The sequence below is a fragment of the Diachasma alloeum genome, unplaced genomic scaffold, assembly GCF_001412515.2.
Source record: "Diachasma alloeum isolate Michigan unplaced genomic scaffold, Dall2.0 Dall_scaffold_00304, whole genome shotgun sequence".
Taxonomy (NCBI): Eukaryota; Metazoa; Arthropoda; class Insecta; order Hymenoptera; family Braconidae; genus Diachasma; species Diachasma alloeum.
This window is the reverse complement of record NW_021680443.1, coordinates 29,546-52,883: the sequence shown is the minus strand read 5'-3', so window position 1 is coordinate 52,883 and position 23,338 is coordinate 29,546. Positions and strand designations below refer to the sequence as shown.

The window sequence follows — 23,338 nt, the reverse complement described above, 5'->3', positions numbered from 1 at the left end:
TCAGTTGCCGACTCTCAATAGCCGTTCAGTTGGATTCTTATTCTCGCCAATTTAGGTGAACTCGCTGTTTTCTCGGGGTGACAGTAGATTCCTGCACTGCGGTTATTTTGACTCATTGGTAATTGTACTTGTTATTTAACCGTATGACTTCTTTTGTTGATTAAGGATTATTTGACAACTTTTGACTGTTCTTTAACTTGACTAGTATTTTATAGTTTGACATATCGCGGCTAGAAAATTGTGTTGTATAGAGACTTTAATCGTTTATTTATTATTTTGTAACTTTTTTGTGTTTTATTTCCGAGGATTGAGTGCCTAGAATATCAAGAATAAGACGGGGTTTTATTCATTATATTTTGTTTGTAATTAGATTTTCGAATTGCAATTATTTTATTAAAAAATTCATTTTGTTACCCCGCATTTCTGACTTTTTCTGTGATAATTCAGAACCTAGTTATTCCAAAACAATTTTTCGGAGTAGCATTTTGGAACCTAGCCGCCTCTACGGTTGATATGCTGAGCTGTCGGGAGCTGTTCCTTCGTTGGTTGATTCTGTGGATTTCGGATTTCATTTTTTGTGCATTTTGGGAGAAAACGTACTGGCACTCATTTTTTGGTTGTAAGATTTGGTCACCGAGGACTGCGTATTTTCGCATCGTTCCACAGAGGTACGAAATACGTCATAACATTCACCGTTATTACGGATCATAGCAGCCTTAGGTGACTACATAACCCGGAGAACCCATCGGAACAGCTAGCTCGTTGGGCTCTCAGTATGATGGAATACGATTTCATAATCGTCCATAGGAAAGGAGCACTACATCATGTACGCGATGCCCTGTCAAGTGCTCCAGAGGGAGAAAGCGTAGATAGCGAGACTACCTACGCGCCAGGGAGAGCAAGGATGCATGGTACCATCAAAAGTACAGACACGCTCAGAGATTGCCGCAATAGTTTCCTGATTGGAAAATAGAAAATGAGCAATTATACCATCATCGTCCCACCGAATTTATCTCTGTAGAAATGGAAGATTTGAATGCATGGAAGTTATTACTCCCACGAGAACTTCGCCCTCAGGCGATTGGTCAGTGTCACGAGTTGCCACAGGCAGGTCATTTAGGGGTTGATAAAAGCTATAGGCGACTGATGCAGCAGTACTACTGGCCCTGCATGTTGCGAAACATGCCAGAAGTACAAAGTTGAGAATGCTTCTCCGAGTGGTTTCATGGGACATCGAGTCGTCGAGGAGCCATGGACCACCGTTGCGGTGGATATAATGGGCCCACTCTTGACCAGTAAATTAGGTCATTACTACGTATTGGTTCTCCAAGATCTACTCACAAAATGGATCGAGGTTATACCCATGCGTAGAGCTACGGGGAAGATTACCCGAAAACATATCGAGGATGTCATTATTTCCTGTCGAGGAACTCCTCGCGTGTTATTCACGGATAACGGTACGGAGTTCGGGAATGAAGATATCCGTGCATTAGCGGAAGTGACAGGGATGGAGTATCAACTTCTCCTGCCTATCATTCGCAGGCTAACTCCATAGAACGGGTTAATCGAGTGTTGAAAATGATGCTACGAGCATTCATTGACTATTACCACCGTACATAGGACTCACATTTGCATGAATTCCGATTTGCGTATAACACTACATTTCACGAGTCCTTGCAAGTCCTTACAAGTGTCCCCTGCGTTTGCAAATTTCGCACGAAAACTAATGGCCGCCATAGTACGGCGACAAATCGGAGGAGGCTTGTTAATTGAACCCAGAGAACCAGCGGAATGGGTAGATCGCATGAAACGGTTGATACTCTCCCTAAAACCCTTAGTTTTGCCATCAACGAGGTTCATACGTGGCAAACCCATGATTATCATTTGCGTCGGCGAGTCCGCGAGTTTGCAGAAGGAGAATTGGTCATTCGTCGTTCTCACCTTCTATCGAATGCAGCCAAGTGCTTTTCCGCGGCACTAGCACCTCGATTCGAAGGATTTTATGCCGTTTTTAAGAAGCTTTCGCGATCTCGCTACCAATTGGTAGATCTCGCAGAAAAACCCCAAGGTGCGATGTCCGTGCAGAACCTGATACGTATGTATTTCAAAAATAAATCCGAGATGAGGAACTCGTGTTGCTTGCATAGTCTGTATTTGTCACCTATCGCACTGCTTGAACAAAAACTCTCCGCCTGTACATTTCTATTACAAAGTAACATGGACGAGAATACGTTGGAGAAATCCAGGAGCGAGGAGATAACTGCCGCTTCGACGGAGATGACTGCCGCTTCAGCGGAGAACATCATCGCCGCTACAACTGAGAAGAGGATTGCCTCTGAGGAGATGGAGGTGACGCTCACGACCCCTGCTGCCACATTGGAGACCTCATCCGCGCTGGATTTTCCAGAGTCGAAGGTACCGATGTGATCACCTCTCACTGCCTTTTATAAGGAGATCTGAGGTGTGGAGGAGAAGTGCGCAGGATTCGTGAGAGCTTTCACAGCTCTGAGCACGTCACTATTGAACCAGCAGCCGGAGAAGCCCGCACGTGTAATGCCTCCTTTTCCATGGAGCTGCACAACGTCATCGTGGACAGCGAGTGATGATCGTCGAGCATGCGGCTCAACCATGCATCAGAGAAGTCCGCATGACCCCGGTGAGCATTGAACCCCAACCCCAATCCTCGATCCCTATGCTCAGGAGAACGATCACATTTTACCTGAGAGCCAACCTTCTTCCTAACCCAATCCTTCAACTCCACCAATAACCCCAATCATAGCCATTCTCAGTCCAACCCAACCCCTATCACACCATCTGACCCGAAGGCCCCTATCAATCCCAATTCCCCATCCGGGAAACCCTTGAAATTGCCTCAATTTGACATCGTCGAGGATGAGCCTCCATTAGATATCCTCGAGATATACGCCTCGGCGGGTGATGCCTTGGAGGTGATACTGCCATCACGGGAGCCTGGATTTTTTCGATCCCCATACGGTGCCCAGCCTTAGCCTGCAGCACGCAACCTGACGTTCGAGCAGCCCATGAAAACTGGGATGCAACCCTGTTGCGGACTGGTTTCGCCACTTGGAGGAATTTTCGGGGTTTTCGCGTCATCTGTCAGTGACTCTCGAAGTTGCGGATTGACTTATCGACGCGATCAAGCGTTGGCGTCACTTTTCTGTGATTTATTCAGTATCCATTGTGCAATCGTTGAAGACTCACGTTGAGTGTGTATAGTCCGCTACTAGTCATTAACGCGGTTAGATCATTATCAGTATTTATATTTATATCGAGTCTCAACGGGAATACTCTTTTGTACTAGTTAATTATTGTGGTGATTAAATGACATTGACGATTTAATTCACTGATGTGCGTGTCTATTCATTTAATCCTCTATCCGGACTCTGCGTCCTAGCATCCTATTTGGAGACGCAACAAACCCCCCATGGAGGATGTCAGGCATAGGCCATACCCAGCCTCCAAGAAGCCGGTTCAGTGCCACAATAGCAGAGAGCGCGGCCACGGGTGGCCTGCCTGCCTCAGTAAAGCCACGCACCTCTTCTGCACATCTTGTGGAGCCTGGGGGGTTGACACTTTCGGATGTCCTCATATGGATCAACACCACGAGGAAGCTAGACGTCGATTAATCCACCAATGTCAGCAACCACCCCAGGGCCCAACGAGTCTTAACCCCTCCTACCACCCACCGAGTCTCCCCGCACCGTACGCAACATATCGAAACCGACGGTGACGACGTCATCCACGACGACAATCCCCAGCAACTCTCTATCGGGGAACCTCTCCCTTCTAAAGAGACATAGATCGACCACCTTGCCAACGAAGAGTCAGCCCAGGCGGACACAAACGGATGCCACCTGCGAGTCACGTGGAGCAATGCCCAAGGTCAGAAATCTGACACCTGTTTGGAAGATCCCCAAGAGATTCGGAGGACATCAAAGAAAATTAACGGGTGAGTATGTAAGGAGATCACGAAATTAGAGGTTAGGGATATAATTCTTTGAGAAGCGTAGGTGCCTTTCGATAAATTTTGAGTTTTGAAATTGTCTATGCGACGGTAGTCGAGTTTAGAATTTTTGAATCTTTGAATAACGCGTCGGGATAAAACAGGGAATACGGGGACCGAAGGAATTCCGTCGTTTAGGGCCGAGATATTACCGAGCTACGCGGATTAAGGAACCACCCCTTAATTTTAATCTTCGGGGATACGTGGAGGAGTAGATGAAATGCAACCGCCCGGTATACTGGATAGTGGGGATAAGGTAGTTACGTTTTGTAGTTTGGGTAAAAGGCTAGGGGACTACTGCAGCTGTAGCAACCCTTAGGATTGTCGTGGCTGTCTTTTGAGTAATCATTTTGTTTATCGCAATTACGTTTTGGATTCTTTATTTTCCTTTTGCTATTATCGCTGTTACTTCTGCCCCTACGATCCTCGAGATTACGACCTCAGAGAGGTAATCGCGTTTCCCAACGGATTTACCGGGCTAACAACCGCTCTTTACCGAAAAGGCATTAGTAAAATACGTTTTGGAGTTCGAATTATCGAATATTCAAATCAAATTGGATGCGAGGATTGCGCGCTTAACTCGAGCAGTACTAGGGTATGCGGCAGCGCTACCGGGCCTGCCGAGAACCACGCGGAATAGCTATATTCCGCCATTACGTGTGATACGCGCATTGCGAGCAAGTCGTGAGGGAAAAAATTATTAGTGACGCGGAGGCAGGAATATTTTTGGTGTCGTATGGATGTCCTAAAGGGACTCGGGAAACCTGAAGGAAAAGGTGGATATATTTTTGTGGAGGATTCGAACGACTGAAACATTCCAGCGAATTTTTGGTAGTGGACACCGAGGGGTCCAACAGCACGTGGTGTACAAGCAACAGGTGAGTCTGTGTACGGTTTTGGTGATGGGTCCTCGGGTGTTTTATGTGGGTTGTTCTTCATCTCAGGTTCCCGTAATGATTTAAAATTTGCGGTATAGTTCTTCGAGTTTCTTTTTCTAATTAATTATGCCATCTCTTTCGAGCGAGAGCGAAATGGTTTTGTTCATTTTCAATGTGATGCCCACGAGTTGACATAAGGCACATCCTGGTTTCTCGACTGTTTGATGAACGAGGGAAGTGTTCGTTTTAATTCGCGGTTCTTGACGGTATAAAAGCCGTTTGTTTTTAGTGGACAAGAGCTGTTCTGCGTGCGCTGCGATCCCGAGAGATCCACCACGAGCATTTCGGTTCTTCAAGACGAAAATTTATGGCTTTTATGCCAAAAATGCCCCACTATCATGGCAGGAGCTTCATTTCGATGCCATTACTCGGGAGTTATAGGATTTTTATGCGGCATTGCCCGAGATTTCGAAAAAATAGCTTTATCGGGTGGAAATAAAATCGATATACGCGAGCAAAATATGCAAGGTTATCTCCAGAGTTGGTTTTGGCGAATTAATAGTGGAATTATTTCGTGAATTGAATTTTTGTGCCGATAAATATGGATTTATTCGGTGAGATTTCTTTGGTGAAATGCGGGCATTTCGAGACAATATTTTAGGCCAGATAATGGCGGATAAAAGTTCGTTCGGGCGTGGTGGTTAGGCCTTCCGGTAATCATGAGACGTTCCGTCGGTTTAAGGAGTTTTTTTTGTGAATCATTTTAAATTTCCGTCGGTTCAAGATTTTCTTATTAGATTCCTATTCGATGTAGCTAGAATTGATTATTATTAACATTATATAATTTTTTCAAGATCTCTTTACATACGATTTGGTGAAAATTTAAATAGTACGAATTACTCATAATATTCTTTCATTGGAGTTTTCCACGGATTTCGAGAAAATTAGTTTCTTTTTCGATGTTATTTATGAGATGATTTTTTGTTACTCGGAAGATATTGGCTTTATTATTTCTTTTTTGTTTGATACGAAATTCAGTTTCGAGCGTGTATCTAACTAGTTTTTTGCTTCCGCATGGAAGCATTGTAATTGACCAAATTTAAGTTTTTGATTTTTCATGTTATATCAACCCAATATGATCCAAGGAGTCCGAAAATGCAATTTTTAGATCGTGTCCGAATGTATGTACGTATGTATGTGTGTATGTAACAAATTTTTTCTTCGATTTTCTTCGATTGCTCGCTAATGAATCGATGGAATTGAATATTTTGTTTTTTCAAATGTAGGTATTATTGAGCCCTATCCATCACCATTAAATAAAGTTCAATTCATTAATTGATTTTTTTTATTTTTGAATTTTTTCAAAAATTATTTTTTTACGATAATTAAAAAAAACGTTCGGAATGAATTGAATGACGGCTGAAAAAATTTGTTTCCATGTCCCCTTGACCGAGTTCGAACATGAAGGTGATAGCAATAATCGTTATTCCAATTTTTCTGAAAATTCGCTTTTTTTTTTTAATTTCATCGATGTCTTTGTAGATCAGGCTTCAAATGGATTCAATAATAGCTCAAAATGTTCCTTTCGATGCCAGTAATTCTAAGTTAAAAGATGGTTATGATAACTGCCTTCATTAATATGATTTTTTGAAATTTTGAAGTTTTCATCAATTTTTCCTTCAAAGTTACGTTTTTGATGATTTCTTCAGATGTGATGGTTCGAATCCATCCAGTTGTGTATAGATATAATATTTTCAATGAAATTCACTCGAAATTTTTTTTTTAAACCCTCGCATTAATTATTTTATCGGAAGAAGATTCAAATTGATTTCATTATTATTAATGAGAATTATTCTGACTTCACATCAGTTGAATAAATAGGAGAAATGAATACATGTATAATAATATTGAGAAAATATATTTCTAGAAAATAGAATTCATGCAAACCTGTTATGAGCAACTAAAATATCAGTTTTAAATCTCTGAGATTTTAGTTATCTGGGGCTCATAACCCATGTTCTCTTCAAAAAACCCAGACAGAAAATACAAAAGAGAACAGGTGTTGATTTTGAACAATGGCGTTTTCTGTATTATTATTTTGTTCTAAGAAGACTTCATAATCATTGTCGCCATTACAAAAACTGGTAAAAAAAAATTATAGCAGAATTTACGTAAGTAGAAAATTCAACACAATGAATTGGGCAGAAAATTATGCAATTCAATGAAACGAAATAAAATATGAATTACATATGATAAGGAAAATAATACATAAAGTGACCATTCGGAAGCATATTGCTAATTTATTAGCAAAGAAAGCTATACTATATCCGATACCAGAGCAATTCCCCACTTGTTTTTCTTGTGAATATTTTTGTTGAGAATTAATTTTGAATGATATAAATGTCGGATTAGTTGGAAATTATTTGCGAATATTTTTTTGAAAAATTGTTTTCGAGCCTAGTGCTCCATATGGAGGGTTATCATATTCAATCATCTGTTATTTTCTCAAGAATATATCCACCATACCTCAGCATCAATTTGAGGTTTTACGATTGTTTTTTTTAATGTTTTTATGAGGAACTAGGATGGTTAAATGAGAAACAGATAATTAAGTTTCGTAGTATATTGTTACATACTTTCACTTCAACGTGTTTTTTTAATGACACAGAACTGTAGATAAAAATGAGGTTAGAAAAACACTCGATAACTCGGAGAGTTATCAAGTCGGTATTCTACTAACGTGTCGGTAATAAAGAAAATGTTTATTTCACAACACTCCCACTAACATTTTACTTTACAGTCCTCAATAATTTTTAGTCACTTTCAGCATCTCCCTCAGCTTCTCGAATGTCATCCTCGGAAGAGCCTTGGTGAAGATATCGGTTTCCTGGTCCTCGGTTTTAATGTATTCACCATCAAACAGCTGTTCACGATACTTCTCGCAGATGAATTTCAGCTTTGTATCCACGTGTTTAGCCTTGGGCTCATAGAGGCCATTCTTTTTCCAGCAAATTGCTGCCTGATTGTCCACACGTAGTGTTGCTCTCTTCATACTGGTTTTCGACAGTTCGCTCAACATTTTTCTGGACTAGATAATCTCCAGAGATGCCGTACAGGCGGCTGTGAATTCTGCTTCTGTGGTGGAGAGAGTCACTGCCTTCTATCTTTTGGATGCTCAGATGAGTGGGGTGTTCTCCAGCTTCCCGAGATACCCAGTTGTTGATCGCCTTGTCTTGGTGTCACCAGCGTAATCTGCATCACTGAAGGCTGTTGTCTGTTCCATGTTTCCTCCGGAGGCTAGCCTTATCCCATAATCAGTTGTGCCCTTGAGATACTTCAAGATACGTTTAACAGCGTTCCAGTGGGCCTTTTGGGGGTTTGAACAGTATTGACTCACTGTATTGACTGCATGGCTGATATCTGGCGTCGTCATGAGTGCTAGGATGAGTAAACTTCCTACCGCTTCCCTGTAGGCACGTGCTGGCTCATATCCTGGTGGTTATCGGCAGGTATCGCCACTGGATTCGCCTCCTCCACATTGAATCTCTTCAGGAACTCCTGAGTGTACAGTTTCTGATATGCCAATGTTGATCCATCTCTCATTTTCTCGAATTGGATCTCCAAGAACGTGTTCAAGGGGCTTACTTTGATCTCGAGCTCCTTGCTGAGGTCCTTGATGAGTTTGTTGATCTTTCCTGAATCCTTCAAGATCACCAGTCAATCAAGTCTCTGTTCCCACTTATAAATACACAGGGGTCTGTCTGTGTCGCTGTGAGGTTGAATCTAGTCAGGCCATTAGTGAATTTCTCGTTCCAGCATCTGGGATTTGTTTCAGGCCATAGAGACCCCTTTTTAGCTTGCACACTCGGTCTGATGCATCGTCGTAGCTCTCGGGTTGCTTCATGTACACATCCTCATGAAGACTTTCGTAGAGGAATGCAGTTTTCACATCGAACTGCCTCGCCTGCATTTTTCCAGCAGCCATGAGTGCTAGACACATCCTAATGGATTCAGTTCTCGCCACTGGACTGTACGTCTCACGAGTCTGGCCCGATACCTATCAATTGATCCATCAGGTCTGTATTTGAGCTTGTATATCCAACGGTTATTTAGGATGTTTGCTTTCCTCCGTTTCTGCACCATTGTCCAGGTCTGGTTCTTATTAAGAGCATCCATCTTCTCAGTCATGGCTCTTCTCCAGTGTGCTCTTTGTTGACTTTGCTCGGCGTCCTTGAATGTGAGTGGCTCTTGTTGTTACGACATCAGCGCCATCAGTACTGACTCATCCGTTACCGGTTCCTGTTGGTGATCGGGGAATGTTGAATACTCAATATAAATGCTCCTGCGATTGATGGTGTTTTCCACAGGTTGATTATCCCCTGGAGGCTCTTCAAACTCCTGTAGTGTACGGGTAATGGAGTCTCCTTCTTCTGGTATGACATCTAGGAATTCTTCGTCTTCCTCAGAGCTCTCTGATTCTTTCCTGTTGGACTCCTGATCTTCCACCAGGTCTTCTTTTTCATCAGGACCACTTGACCCAAGGTTTCTTCCATCAGAGCCTTCTTCCTCTGGCCAACCCCATTTTATTCGTTCAGCAAGGGGTTCTATGTCTGTTATAACTCTGTCCTCATCAAAAATCACATGACAGCGAACCTCAACCTTTTTCAGCTCTGGTATCCATGCTCTATAGCCTTTAACCTCTTCATCGTAGCCCACCACTGCAGTGTTACCAGATCGTGACGTCACCCCATTTAAAATTGTACAGGTTTTGGCTATAAACCGCCAAAATCTGGCAATCCTGCACCACTGTTCCTTTTATGGCTCTCCACTCAAATTTCCCCTTTCGTTTCTGTTTGGGGACGTGTATGAACACCTCACTACCTATCTTCCTGAATATTTTTAGTTCTGGTTTCTGATGCCACAGCTCATATGGAGTCTTTCCCTTCTGACTGCTGGTCCCTATTCTGTTGATGATGAACACTGCAGCGTTGACTGCCTCTGCCCAGAGGTATTTCGGGAGATTCGCTGCAACCATCATCGTCCTGGCTGCCTCGACCACAGTTCTGTGCTCTCGTTCGATTTTCCCATTTTGCTCTGGGACATATGGCACCGATTTCTGATATTTAATGCTATTTTTCTCGAGGATACTCTTCAGGGTGGCATTCACGAACTTCAGTCCGTTGTCGGTTCGCCGAATGTTGATCTTCTCATTTGTTTCCTTCTCCATTCTGATCATAAGTGCTGAAGGTGACTAGGGACTTCATTTTTCGTCTTCATGAAGTACACTTCTCTGTAATGTGAGTAGTCATCTTTAAAAAGGAGGAAATACTCGGCCTTTCCGAGTGATTTCGTTTCCACCTTCCCACAGACTTCACTGTGTATAATTTCACCTACTCTCTTGGTCTTACTCCTTGACGTTGGATGTGTTGAAAGTTTTGGTGCGCCAGTCTCTCGTGCCATGTCTTCAGGGGTGATATCAGAGCCTGCTCCTGAGCATTCCTCACTGTTGTCATTGCTTTCTGTGGGGTTAGTATCTGTAATTTCATTTTCCACGACATTCTCTTTCGTATACCCAGTGCTACGACCTGACCATTTTTCTTAAACCAAGCACTTTTGTTGGCTGCTCCATGTTCGAGACCTTCGTCTGTAGCTGCTGCGGTTGAGAACAGATTGAACTTTAGTTCAGGGACGTATAGTGTGTTCTGGATATGTTTTTCCACCCACTTTTCACCATTGTAGGCCAAAATATTGATATTATCTCGTCCTACCCCTGTTATGACCTTTCCATCACCAATGACAATCCTCTCTGGGTTGTTTAAATACTTCAGATTGGCAAACCAGTCTCTCCTTGATGACATGTGGCTCGAAGCTGCTGAGCCTAGATACCAGTTCTCTGTAGGACTCTCCGATGTCTGTATCGAGGCCAGTAGGTGCGTCATCAGAGCCCCACCCCGAGCATTCCAGCCTTTTTTTCCGTCTTCATACCTTTTTGACAGGTCCTTGAGCTTTTCGCGACACTCGTACTCCCAGTGTCCTTCTTTGTGACAGTCATTGCCCTCGCCAGACCTTTTGGGGTGACCTGATCCTTTTCCTTTGCCAGATTTCCTCTGATCCTTAGAATTCTCGCCCTTGGCTGCGAGTGCTCCACCTTTGACACCTTTAGCCCTCGATATCAATCCACTGGAACCTGCTTGAGCATCCTGATGTTTCATCCTGATCTCCTCAGCTATCAGTCATGAGGTGATGTTATTGAGAGTCCTCTCACCAGAGGCTGTTGATCCCAGGCTGAACAGAAGTAATTTAGGGTCGGTGGCAGTGTCAACAGTATTTTTGTAATAATCATGTTGTCTGAAACTGTCTCACCCAGAGCCTTTGGTCGGTGAGCCACGTCCTTGGCCTTGGTGATGTGGTCTGCGATGTCATCCTTGGGATCCTTTGCGAGCACGAATCACTCCTGATGCAGGATGCAGGATGTTTGGATTAGGTCAAGAAATTTTTAAGAATTCGTTTTGGGTGTCGTTTTCCTCTCGAGCATCCGCTTCGAAGATTTGTCTGGTTTGTCGTTCCCCGGAGACAAAGGATGGCTGGCGTACATCAATTCGTTTTATTTTATTTAATCCAAAGGGAATGGGTAAGTTCACGTAATTTTGCCAAGCCCAGATGGAAAATTCCGTTACAAACTTCAAGATCGAAAACGGGTCTGATTTGAAGATCTTTAGGTCGGTTTAAGTTCGGTGAGGTGTAAGACCCATTGCCAATGTAAGATCGATACAGCGATAAAGATCGAAAATACAATACCAATTTAGAGTCTTATGTGAAACTATACTAATCAATCGATAAATTGATTCATTAATTAATTTATCGACATACGAATTTGCTCAATAACTCAATTAATGGTTTATTGAGTTACTAATTTAACAAACCATTAATTTTCACCCTTAAATTTTGACCTTTATATTTTGACCTTTAGTTTTTTCCTTTGATGACCCTTAAAGTGTGAACCTTATAGTTCGATCCTCATATTCAGACCCTTAATTTCTGACCCCTATGGTTCTCAAATTCGAAACCTTACATTGTGACCTTTATGACCCTTATATTTTGACCCTTAGATTTTGGACCCTAGATGTGGACCCTGATATTGAGACTTTCACCCGTATATTTTGGCACTCATATTGTGATCCTTGTGACCCTTAAATTTTGAATCGTAGATTTTGACCCTTATATTTTGACGCTTACGACGCTTACATTTTGACCCTTGTGACCCTTAAATTTCGAACCTTAGATTGAGACCCTCATATTCAGATGTGACCCTTCTATTTAGACCTTTATAAACTCGTAGATTTTAATCGTAGTGACCCTTGAATTCGAAACCTTCGATTTTGATCCTTATATTCAGACGCTTGTGACCCTTAAATTCCTAACCGTAGATTTTGACCCTTATATTCGGACCCTTATGATGTGACCCTTGTATTTTGACCCTTAAGACCATTTGATTTGACCTTTGTGATCCTAAAATTCGACACCTTAGATTTTGACCCTTGTATTTGGTCCGAATTTTTAAAAAATTAGAAAATCCCCCTTGAACAAAAATTGTCTCGAAAAGTTGGGCTCAGATGTGTCGAAATCATCTGAAACGTGAAGATATCCTATTCTCCGGAATAGGATATTTCATACCTAGGGAGAAAAATTGAAGAAGTCGTGCCCACGTGCAGAATTACCACCCGCACCGAAGGCGAGGGTGGTAAGCGCGTGCGTAAGGGTCCTTTATTTCACCTCCCGTAGTCAGAACGTTATTTTCTGTCACAGCGTAGGCGCAAAGTCAGATTTCCTTCCCATAACGCCGGAGGGAAATGCGCACTTTGCGTCCGCCGTCGCGGAAAAATGCTTACATACGACCTTTTGGCTAAAAGTTTCAGGAAAATCTAAAAAAAAGTCTATACGACTTTTTGGCACAACTCACGCGATATATAAAGGTCTGAATATAAAGGTCAAAATCTAAGGATCAAAATCTAAGGGTCAAATTATGAGTATCAAAATGTAAGGGTTAAAATATAAGGATCTGAATGTAAGGGTCAAAAACTAAGGATCAAAATTTGAGGGTCACAGGGGTCACCCCTGTCAAAATATAAGTATCAACTGTGAGGTATTTTTCCAAGCGCATCTGCGGGATTCAGATGCGTGGTTCTCCACGAACTTTTAGCGACCCTTTGGACGCTCTCCATCCGAAATTAGAATGACGGGGATAAACGAGAAGAGACAAAATACCAAAAAGGGCGCCAGTCCTTTCAACCGCCAAAGAACAAGGTCATACAGTTGAGACGCGTTCCACGACTAGCTCAGATAACCGCGGAGGCGTGTGGAAAAAGGCTACAATGAGCGTAACTCAACACTATGTAAATTTTAGAAAGTAACAAAAAAATATATATTTCAATCCAGGAGTTACGGTAGGCACGTTTTACTCGTCCATACGATAGTCAACGTAGAATTTTTTGTACAAGTGCGGGAGAGGACTCCCGCAAGCAAAGACGCTACACAAACCAAATTAACTCAAAAGGAAGCAATCTTGCTTCAGTGATTAATTGAACAAACCAGGTTCAATCTTGACCTTAAGTGAGCTTAATAAAAAAAAATTATATAATTCAATTATTGATAATAACCAACGAAAGAAATAATAATAGTTTCGAAGGTGCGTGGTAGACGCTAGGACGCGAGGATCACGCGAGAGCCATGACACGAAAAATTATTGGGGAAGATTAACACAATAAATGAGTAATGACCAATTTTTCCCCACACAGCAAATGTCCGTAATAATAATGAACAACAAAGAATCAAAATTATAAGACTAATCAAATAATTAAGTAGCTGAAGGCTACTGAGTGCCGCGTCACAAGCAGACTCGAATGAAGTCTCAAACGGTCCCAAAATGGACGCCGGAGTAAATTTACTACGCGAATCACGCGTGCACTCACAATGTAATTCGACGCTCACCGTAATTGCGTGAGAAATGCTCCAGGAAGGTCGTCTGGACCCTCTTAGTGACAGCGACGTCTCGAGGTAGGCCGGAAGAAAATCCGGGTACAACAAAGTAATAATTGTTTTAACAATTTAAAGAAGCTCAAAGAACGTACTAAAACTTTAATTGCGCAGAGCGACTCAATCTGGCTGAACCCCAGCGAAGAGTGTCCGTCGGAGCCGTACATCGCCCCGAGGAACCTCAAAATCTTTTCTACTCCCACCCCGATCACGCGATGAAGCGCGGAGAATTTGCGTTATTATATGATTTTGAATTGGGAATTTTAAAATTGTCATAATTCCCAATTCCTGAGTCCCAGAGAACTGAGACTTGCGCCGCGCGGTCGGTGGATGTGATCCGCGTTGAACGGTGCAGAAGCCAACATAATCCGATGCTCCCTCAATGTTGCAACATGAGTTTTTACTGGGCGGCCTTGCGCCACAGATCTATCGGTGAGGTGGTGGGGGTTCGCACGTAGAGGCCTGAGATGCCTGCTGGTGTGCGTCGATCGTCTCTCGCGTGCTTCGTGGTGTGAGTCTCCCAGACTCGGTATGTGCGTGCTCGTCGGTGTGCTACTCATCTGCTGTAGCGCCGACTTGTAGCCATTCCCGATGCTCCGCTCCACTCCCCTCGTCGCAAAGCTCACTCGTAACCCACGGTGAGCGCGATCGACAGAATTTGAGAAAATAATAAAAGAAAGAATGAATATAAGAAATGAGTAAACTGACAATTGTGGCTCTGGGTGATCCGACTCCTAGCTGGTGTCAAAATACTAATTTTCCCCCCATGATCCGCGGTTAGTTCAGGCGAGGAACAATACATGATTTTTATCATGTTACACAACATACACACAGAAAACGTTGTGCAGATTATCTGCAATCTTATGCAGGTTTTACACATAAGCTCCGCGAACCTCCCACTATGTGTAAAGTCTGCATAGTTATGCATGAAATATGCATAAAGTATGCATGAAATCTGCTAGTAACCAATTGCAGATTATCTGCACTATTTATGCATGTTCCGCCCATAAGAGTTCCGCAGAAAAAAAAGCCAGTACTCATCGAAACTTTAACGAATTGCGACTTTAACAATTCGGAATTTCATAGAGAAAGCAAAAAAAATTGTAAATTCTAAATCAATAATTTAAGGGGATAATGGGACATAATAGAACAGTAGAGGAAAGTGAAAAAGCGCTGTTTGTTGTATTGGTTTCGACTCTTCATCACGCTGTGGGTAGCTAAGTTTCAGTTTGTCTCAGGCTCCCCTATAAAAGGTAAATAAGTTGAAGAAAATAAGTACGCATGAAAAAATTTGGTAGAAAATCCTCGCAAATTTGCTAGACAGTTCTTTTGAATTGTTAAATAGAAAATATTCTATTGATGCAGTTCCACATAAAAACGCAAGGTAAAAAAAGTCAATTACGGGGATTTTTTCGCTAATTTTTTTCTCCTGAGTGGTATGAGAGTTATTTCTCTCTTGCATTTTAACGGTTTAAATGAGAACTTTGATGAAACTTGAAAAAGTAAGAATTCATTTTCTTCGTATATCCATCAAAAACGTCGTTTTTCACGTTTTTAGCTTAGAAATGCCCCTTGTACCACAGTTTTCATCCGATTTCAACTTTTTTTTTTTTAATGTTTACTATACTCCAACGAAAAAACCCAAGAATCCGTTTTGCATTATATTTATCAGATAATGAGAAAATGATTTTTTTAGTTTCTATTTTTTTTCCTCTTTTTAGCAAATGCTAAAACTAGTTGTTTTTCGTTATTCCACGTTGTAATCATACGTAATCGAAATATTATAACAAAAAAAAATAGGGGGAAAACAACGAATTTTAGCATTTGCTAAAAAGAGGAAAAGAAATAAAAAGTAAAAAAACACATTTTCTCATCATCTAATAAATATAAAGTAAAACGAATACTTGGGTTTTTTCGTTGGAGTATAACGAACATTAAAAAAAAAAAAGTTGTAATCGGATGAAAACTGTGGTCCAAGGAGCCTTTTTAAGCTAAAAACGTGAAAAATGACGTTTTTGGTAAATATACGGGGCAAAACGGTTCGAGTCCGAAATTTTTCTCACTTTTTTATATATCCCTTCATATATCAAAAGTCATCCAATGGCTGTTGAGGCCGAGTCGAGACATTCAAATTTCACCGCGGTCTCCCCTTAAAAAATTTTTTTCTGAATGTTGTTTAAAACTTCAGAAATTCCTCGATTATTTTGGAAAACTCAAATTTTATTCAAATTTCCAGAACACCTAAGAATTTTATTCAATTTTTTAGCAATTCCGGGAATTTCTTCAGAGTTTTTAGAAACTCCTTGAATTCACTTAAAATTTCCAGAAACTCCCTGATTTTTCTCGAAATTTCTAGAATCTTCTTGCATTTCCTTGAATTTTCTAGAAACTCCTTAAATTTTCTCGAAATTTCTAAAAACTCCTTGCATTCCCTAAAATTTTCTAAGAATCCCTGAATTTCCTCGAAATTTGTAGAAGTTTCTCAATTTCCTCGGAATTTTTAGAAACTCCTAAAATTCCACCGAAATTTCTAGAAATTCTTTAAATTTCCTCGAATTTTCTAAAAATTTCATGATTCCCTCGGAATTTCTAGAAACTCCATGCATTTTCTTGAATTTTCTAAAAATTTCTTGAACATTTTAGGATTTTCTAGAAACTCCTTGAATTCTCTCGAAATTTCTAGAAACTCCCTGAAGTCCCTTGAATTTTATAGAAAAATCTAAACCTGTAAGCTCAATTTCACAAAACGACTCCTCATAGAAAACATAGACGTATCCTCATCAAAATTTGGCCGTTATGTGTAAATCATGCCAAATCTGTGCGGAAAGTACGCATAGATGTGCAGATAATCCCCATAAAAATTGTGTATTTCATGCATAGTTATGCGGATAATCCACATAACTATGCATGATTCACGCACTATTTATGCATGATTTGCACATAAGAGAGTGACTTCGGCTTATGTGTGAATCCCGCATAACTATGCAGATTATCCGGATAAGTTTGCAGATAATCTGCACAGCGTTTTCTGTGTATACGGGTCAAAATATAAGGGTCAAAATACAACGATCTGAATATGAGGGTCAAAATTTAAGATTCAGAATTTAAGGGTCACAAGGGACAAAATATGAAAATCGTAAGGGTCAAAATACAAACGTTTGGGTGTAAGGGTCAAAATTGGAAGGTTCAGAATTCAAAGGTCAGAAGGGTCATAAAAATCTAAATATAAAAGTCAAGAAATAAGTGTCTGAAAATAAGGATCAAAATCTAAGGTTCTAAATTTAAGAGTCACAAGTATCATCATATTAGTCTCAAAATTTAAGGGTCTGAATATGAGCGTCAAAATCTGATGTTCGGAATGTAAGGGTCACATGGATCAAAATCTAAGTCATAAGGGTCAAAGTGCAAGAGTCTGAATATAAGAATCAAAATCTCAAATTTCGAATTTTAGGGGCATGTCGGATTTGAAATTTGCCTACTTCTATTTTACCAACTGGGTTGGTTGTTCGTTCCTACATGGCGTAGCGTGAGCGTAGGTTAGCAACGCCGTCGTCATTGCTTCATTTCACTTCTTTACGCCATTGCGAATACATTAAATAAAAGTGTTCTTTGAGTTCTGACCGTTGTTGAATCTTTTTGACCCTTTTTCTGTCCTTAATCCTTCAGGTCACAAGGATCAAAATCTGAGAGTCACCTGGATCATTTTAAGACTTAAGGTTCAAAATTCGAATATTCGTTATTCGTTCGAATAATTGGAACTTTATGGTTCTCGAGCTTGTTCTCACGCCTAACGACAAATTTATATAAAATTTCCATAAATTCGTCATTTCATGGTCACTGTTGAATTGAAAAATGAAACAAAAATCGTGCCTATTGTTATATTAGCCTCTCTGATCATTTTACCCCCTCACGGACGGGGCCCTTTTGTATCCAAGCGTGGAGTACGTTCGATACGAGTAAAATGTAATGACTTCTAATCAACGGAAAATTAGGAAACCAATATGTAATTGAAGCTAAAGTAGGCTTTTTTTAATTGAACTGTAATTGAAGCTACAGTAGCTTTTTTCGTTGTTATTCATTTGATTGACTTAAATTCCATAGTTTTGGAAATAATCAATTTTAAAGAGAGTCATTCATATTTTCATGGGTCGATGCATGTCATCGACCCCGTACGTGAAGGATTAACAGTCATGGGAAATATAAGATAGTCCGTCTGTGCCGCAAAAAATGATATAATTATTTTGAAAACAATGATGAAAATTTGAAAATTCTAAGCCATAATGGTTACAGATATATTTGATTTCCCTCCATTATTTTTCGGATATACAGGGTGTCCCAGAAGTACATGCTGATCCTGAACCAACATGTACAGGGGGTGATTCTGAGCCGAAAAGTCCTTTTCCACTTTTCGATCAGAAGCACCCCTCCGGAGATATTGGGGTAAATAGGATAGCCAATGACGCTGCAGCATTAAGCGGCAGTACGTCCGTGTGGCTCCGCGCGCCGGCGTGCGTGATTCCCCTACTAGTCAGCAGGAGGCGGGATAGCGTTTCACGTTCACCCGTGAGCGAGAGAGAGAAGGAAAGATATTTCTCTCTCGCTCTCACATCTCTCTACGAAAATGTTTTTGCCATTATCTGTTAAACAATTGGGTTTAGGGGATTTTTCCATTGATTATTTTTTGTAGCAAATCCAATTTGCAACAAACTAATCTCATGCAAAAATCACGTAAACTCAATGGTTGACCCAATGGTTGAAAGAAATCCTTGAGACCTACTGGGCAGAGTTTCTCTCGCAGCAGGGAAGCATAATCGAATATCTACCTCACGATCATCCCTATTTGACTGAAGGAATCTTCGAACAGACAGCTGTCACAAAGGAGCAAAGTATAAAGCTCATCAGTAAGCTGAAGGGTCGGCTGTCAAAGAAAACTCAACCAGCAAGTAATTCACCAGGCCAAGAACACCCAGAGAAGCTCAAACGTCTGGATTTGAAGGCTTTCGACGGCACACCATCCCAGTGGAAGGAATTCAGAGAACTCTTCACCGCGCTGGTCGGTAGCAAATCAATAATCGCACTAGTGGAGAAGTTGATTAGGCTCAAGAGCAGCCTCAGAGGACCTCCAGCTACTCTCATATCAACATCAGACATCAACGACCAGAATTATGAAAAGGCTTGGCAAAGGCTCAAGGCGAAATACGATGATCCAAGATTGGTGGCTCAGTACCTGTTCAATCGAATACTGGAGCTACCAAAAATCACCAAGGCAACTCAGGAGAAACTCAACCACAACACAGATACAGCAGTCGAGTCACTAGACCAGCTACGAGAGGTAGTTGGTCTCTCAGAAGCGAACTTGATGGAACAGATGATCGCCCATCTGCTGAGGAGATCATTAGATGCAGAAATCCTCAAGCAGTGGAAATTGAAACTGGGAGACTTCAAGGATTTCCCCAGTCTGAAGGAATTCGTCGGATTCGTCGAAGCCTGCGGCAGAGGAATCAACGCAGGATCAGAGCTTCATGCAACACAGTAAAATCCCCAAAGAGATCCACCAGCACGAGCACATCCAGTTGCAGCAAAAGTCAACGAACCTGCTGAGCTACTCACTAGGTACAGCTCGATGGCTCGGGTTCTAGCAGTAACAGCGACAATCAACAGGGCAATTGACAGATTCAAAAGACTGCCGACGCCCCCGGGACCAGTCCTGTCAACAAGAAAACTCAACGGAGCGAGATTATTCTGGGTAATAATAACACAAAATGAGTTTTTTGTTTCAGCCCTTCGTGTGCTTCAGAGAAATCAACAGCTACCACGAAGTTACCAACTAGCAAAGTTCACACCAGCCAGAGTACTAATTGATCAAGGATCAGAGGTGTCATTTATCTCTGAGAAATTAGTACATCAACTGCACCTCACAAGGACACAGAAGCGCTCGGGGAGTCAACATTCAAGGCTTCACGACAGCTCAGATCAACAGTCAGCAAACTCAACAACAATCAGGCATATGCCCAGCTCTACTAGAAGTTCATCAACGAGTACGAGGCTTTGGGACATATGCAGAGAGCACCCGATTCTCCAGGATCTTCCCCAGCTTATTATCTGCCACACCACGGGGTTCTGAGAGAAGAGGCCATCACTACAAAGCTGAGAGTCGTTTTCAACGGTTCCAGTCCCAGCTCATCAGGTATGTCACTCAATGATATATTATATCCTGGTGGTAAATTGCAGATCAACGCCATGCACGTCGTGACATGGATGAGAAAGCACAGACTCGTGTTTGACACCGACATCGGCAAGATGTTTAGACAGATACGAGTTCATCGGGACGATTGGGAGCTCCAGAAGAAGATCAACTAGAGGACGAAGAAGACCAACAGAACGACAACCAGTAATTCAACAACCCTGATGTTGAATGCCCCCGGGGTGTTTGAAACGTAACCCAACAACTCCAAGACCAAGATCGATCAGCTCGGCCAATTACGAAAATCATCGGTCTTTTCCGGGTCAACGCTCAGGTCTAGTAGAGTCACCGTAAATCAACGCGAGTCAGTATCAAACCATCGGCCATATAGTCCGTTTTGATTAGAGTTCAACTCCGTATTCGAGTAACGCGCAGAGATTAGACACGTTCAGTACATTAACGTCTATTAGCTCGGCGATAGAAATTCAGTAAAGAGAAATTCACGTTATTTATTGGCCATTCAACCAGTGACTCAACAGTGCTAAAACTATAGACAATTAAATTAATTCAGTACGATCAACAAGTGACAAGGTGTTTTGTAAATTTGACAGAGCGTGGTTTAAACCCGAGAATAAATTAACGTTCATACTAGGTCAAGACTCTCAACAATTATTTTCACACCGACGATCCTCTAACCTCCCAATCCACCTTAAATCTAATTCCTCACCAAACAGATTATTTTTGTTGCAAATTCGATTTGCGACAAAAAATAATCAATGGAAACATCCCCTAAACCCAATTGTTGAACAGATAATGGTAAAAAACTTTTCGTAACTCGGGATTTCCCGAAAATCGTGGGCCATCCCCTTCGCATTTTTGGGGCCATTAATTAATTGTTAATTATCTCTTCAACTGAGAATTTTAAGGGATTTTGTCAAAAGAACTTTATTCTGTTAAATTTCATTATCAAGATAAAAGATTTATTCACAAAATTTCCTAATCCTCTTGGTATCTGAGATAATTAACAATTAGGACTTCCGTTTCCGGTCTGCGAGGAGCAAGTGGTGGTTTCGCGGATGCGACGGTTTTTTTGCAAATTCGCAAGGGTTATAGTTGGGAGGAGGGTTGGAATGGGAGGAGGAGGGGAGGGAGAGTGGGCGGAGTGATTGGTGGATGAAGGGTTGTGATCTGGTGGAAGGAATTGTGTGAGAGTGGCGTGAAAGGGTGGGCACGTGCATTGGAAGTTAGCTGTGAGTGTGGGCAAGATCTGGGTCAACAGCAGGGTATTGTGAAAAAGCGGAGGGTGAAAAAGGGGCAGCGCAGTAGGATTGTGCAAGATAGGAAGTAGGGCTGAGTAGGTAAAAGGGCTGGTACCCCTGGTAAAAGGGCAAGGTTTGGTGGTAGGTGGCAAAAGGGGGGGGGGAGAGAGAAAGGGAGTTGTTCAGGTGGTGACGTGAAAGCGAAAGTGAGAGAAAGAGGAAGCAGAGGAGATAGATAGGTGGGTAAGGGAGGGAGAGTCGGTGTGATGAGTTACTTTAAATACACGTTATCCGGTGAGGATAAGGTGGATCAGGTGTTGCGGGAGGAGAAGAGGGTCGAAGGTGAGGAGGTGGCGGGGGAGGGGGTAGGCGCGCCATCAGGGAATCTGAGTATGGATGAGACGTATTATGAATCGGCAGGGGCAGGAGGGGGTGATGAGGAGACGGATAGCGAGGGCAGGGAAAAGAGGGAAACAAGTGATGGGGTAGGAAAAGTTAATAATAAGAAGAAGAGGGGGCCACTGCCAATGGCACAGAGGTTGTTGAGGGAAAAGGTAGAGAGACAGAAGTTGGGAATGAGATGCGAATCAATACAGGATCTGATGCAGGTAGCGAAGGATATGGAATTCGATAAGGGACGAGAAGAGGTTAGCAATGTAGGAAGAGGGAGGGACGGTGGTCAAAATAGGAACAGAGAGAGGCGGGGGGAAGAGGAAAGCGATGAGGACGAGGAGGAAAGTAAGAAAAGAAAAAGGAGGAGGGTAATGGGCAATTGGGGGAGGGGGGAGTGAGCAGGCTGGAGAAGTTGCTAGAACGGTTCAGCAGGGATACCATGGCAGCGCTGGAGGATCTGAAAATTGAAGGGAGGGAGGAGAGAGAAGAAATGCAGAGAATGAAGGAGGGTTTAGACATGTGGCAAGGGAAATGGGAAGAAGAACGGGGAAGAATATGGGAAAAATTGAATGAGGCAGAGGAGAAATGGGAGAAGGCGGAGAGGGAAAGAAAGGAGGAGAAAAAGGAAACGGGAAATAGATTAGAGAGGGTAGAAGAAAAGATTGAGAAAGTTGACGTGATCGAAAGAAAAGTCAAGGAGTGGTTAGGGAGGAGAGGAGGGATTGGGGGGAGGGAGGGGAGTGGAAGCATAGGCGCGAGCATAGAGAAAAGAGTCCAGGAGTTAGAATGGAGGGAGGAAAAAGCAGAAAGGGAGAAGAGGAAGAGCAATTTTGTAATTAGGAGAGTGAGGCTAGACACAATGGACGGAAGAGGGGAAGTGGAGAAATGGTTGAGGGAGGTGCTGGAGGTAGAGGTAGAGGTGCAGTGGATAAGGAAATTTGGAGGTAAAGATAGGGATGGGGGGGGGAGTCGATAGTAGTAGGGCTGAAGAGTGAGGACCAAAAAAAAGAGTTTTTGATAGTAGGGGAAAGCTGAAGGGGAGAAAGGAACGGATAGGACATGACCTTACATTCAAGGAGAGGAGGATACAATGGGAGCTGGAAAGAATGGCGGATTTAGAGTTGAGGTGGGGAAGGGAAGTGGGAGTGGGAAAAGGAAGATTGTGGATCGAGGGGAGACTCTGGATTTGGGATGATAAAATGATGAAGTTAAGGAATGGAAGGGGAGAAGTTTGGGACGAGGAGAAGAGAAAAAATAAGGTGGAGGATGAGACTCAAGAGGACGTAATGGACATGGAGGGGGAGGGGGAAGGCAGCGGAAGGTAAATAGAGTAGAAGACGCAGAAGGGAAGCATAAGGGGAGCGTGAAGAGGAAGGGAGGGAGGAGTAAGGTGGTGTTTTGGAATGTAGCAGGGATAAAAAAGAAGGATCCAGATTTTTGGAAGAGAATGAAAGAGTGGGACGTGGTAATTCTGATAGAGACGTGGTTGGATAAGGAGGGTTGGGAGGGGATAAAGAGGCGAGCACCTGAGGATTTCAGGTGGAAGGTGCAAGTGGGTAAAAGGGAT

General features: G+C 42.2%; 2 protein-coding genes across 2 annotated transcripts; one reads left to right on the top strand and one right to left on the bottom strand.

Annotated features, from left to right (window-relative positions):
• Positions 1–10,292: 10,292 nt before the first annotated feature.
• LOC107039696 lies at positions 10,293–11,114 on the bottom strand. The gene has a single exon (XM_015259456.1). The coding sequence runs from the start codon at positions 11,112–11,114 to the stop codon at positions 10,293–10,295; it is 822 nt and encodes a 273-aa protein (XP_015114942.1).
• A 10,530-nt stretch (positions 11,115–21,644) lies between these two features.
• LOC107039695 (cilia- and flagella-associated protein 251-like) lies at positions 21,645–23,092 on the top strand (the record flags this gene model as incomplete). The annotated part of the gene is made up of 4 exons (XM_015259455.1): positions 21,645–21,720; positions 21,799–22,116; positions 22,242–22,684; positions 22,848–23,092. Coding segments are annotated over exons 1-4 (1,082 nt in total), but the record flags the coding sequence as incomplete, so codon positions are not given.
• Between the last annotated feature and the right edge of the window lie 246 nt (positions 23,093–23,338).

Coding starts and splice junctions, on each gene's coding strand:
- LOC107039696 (XM_015259456.1), bottom strand. CDS start 11,114: ATGAAACATCAGGATGCTCAAGCAGGTTCCAGTGGATTGATATCGAGG.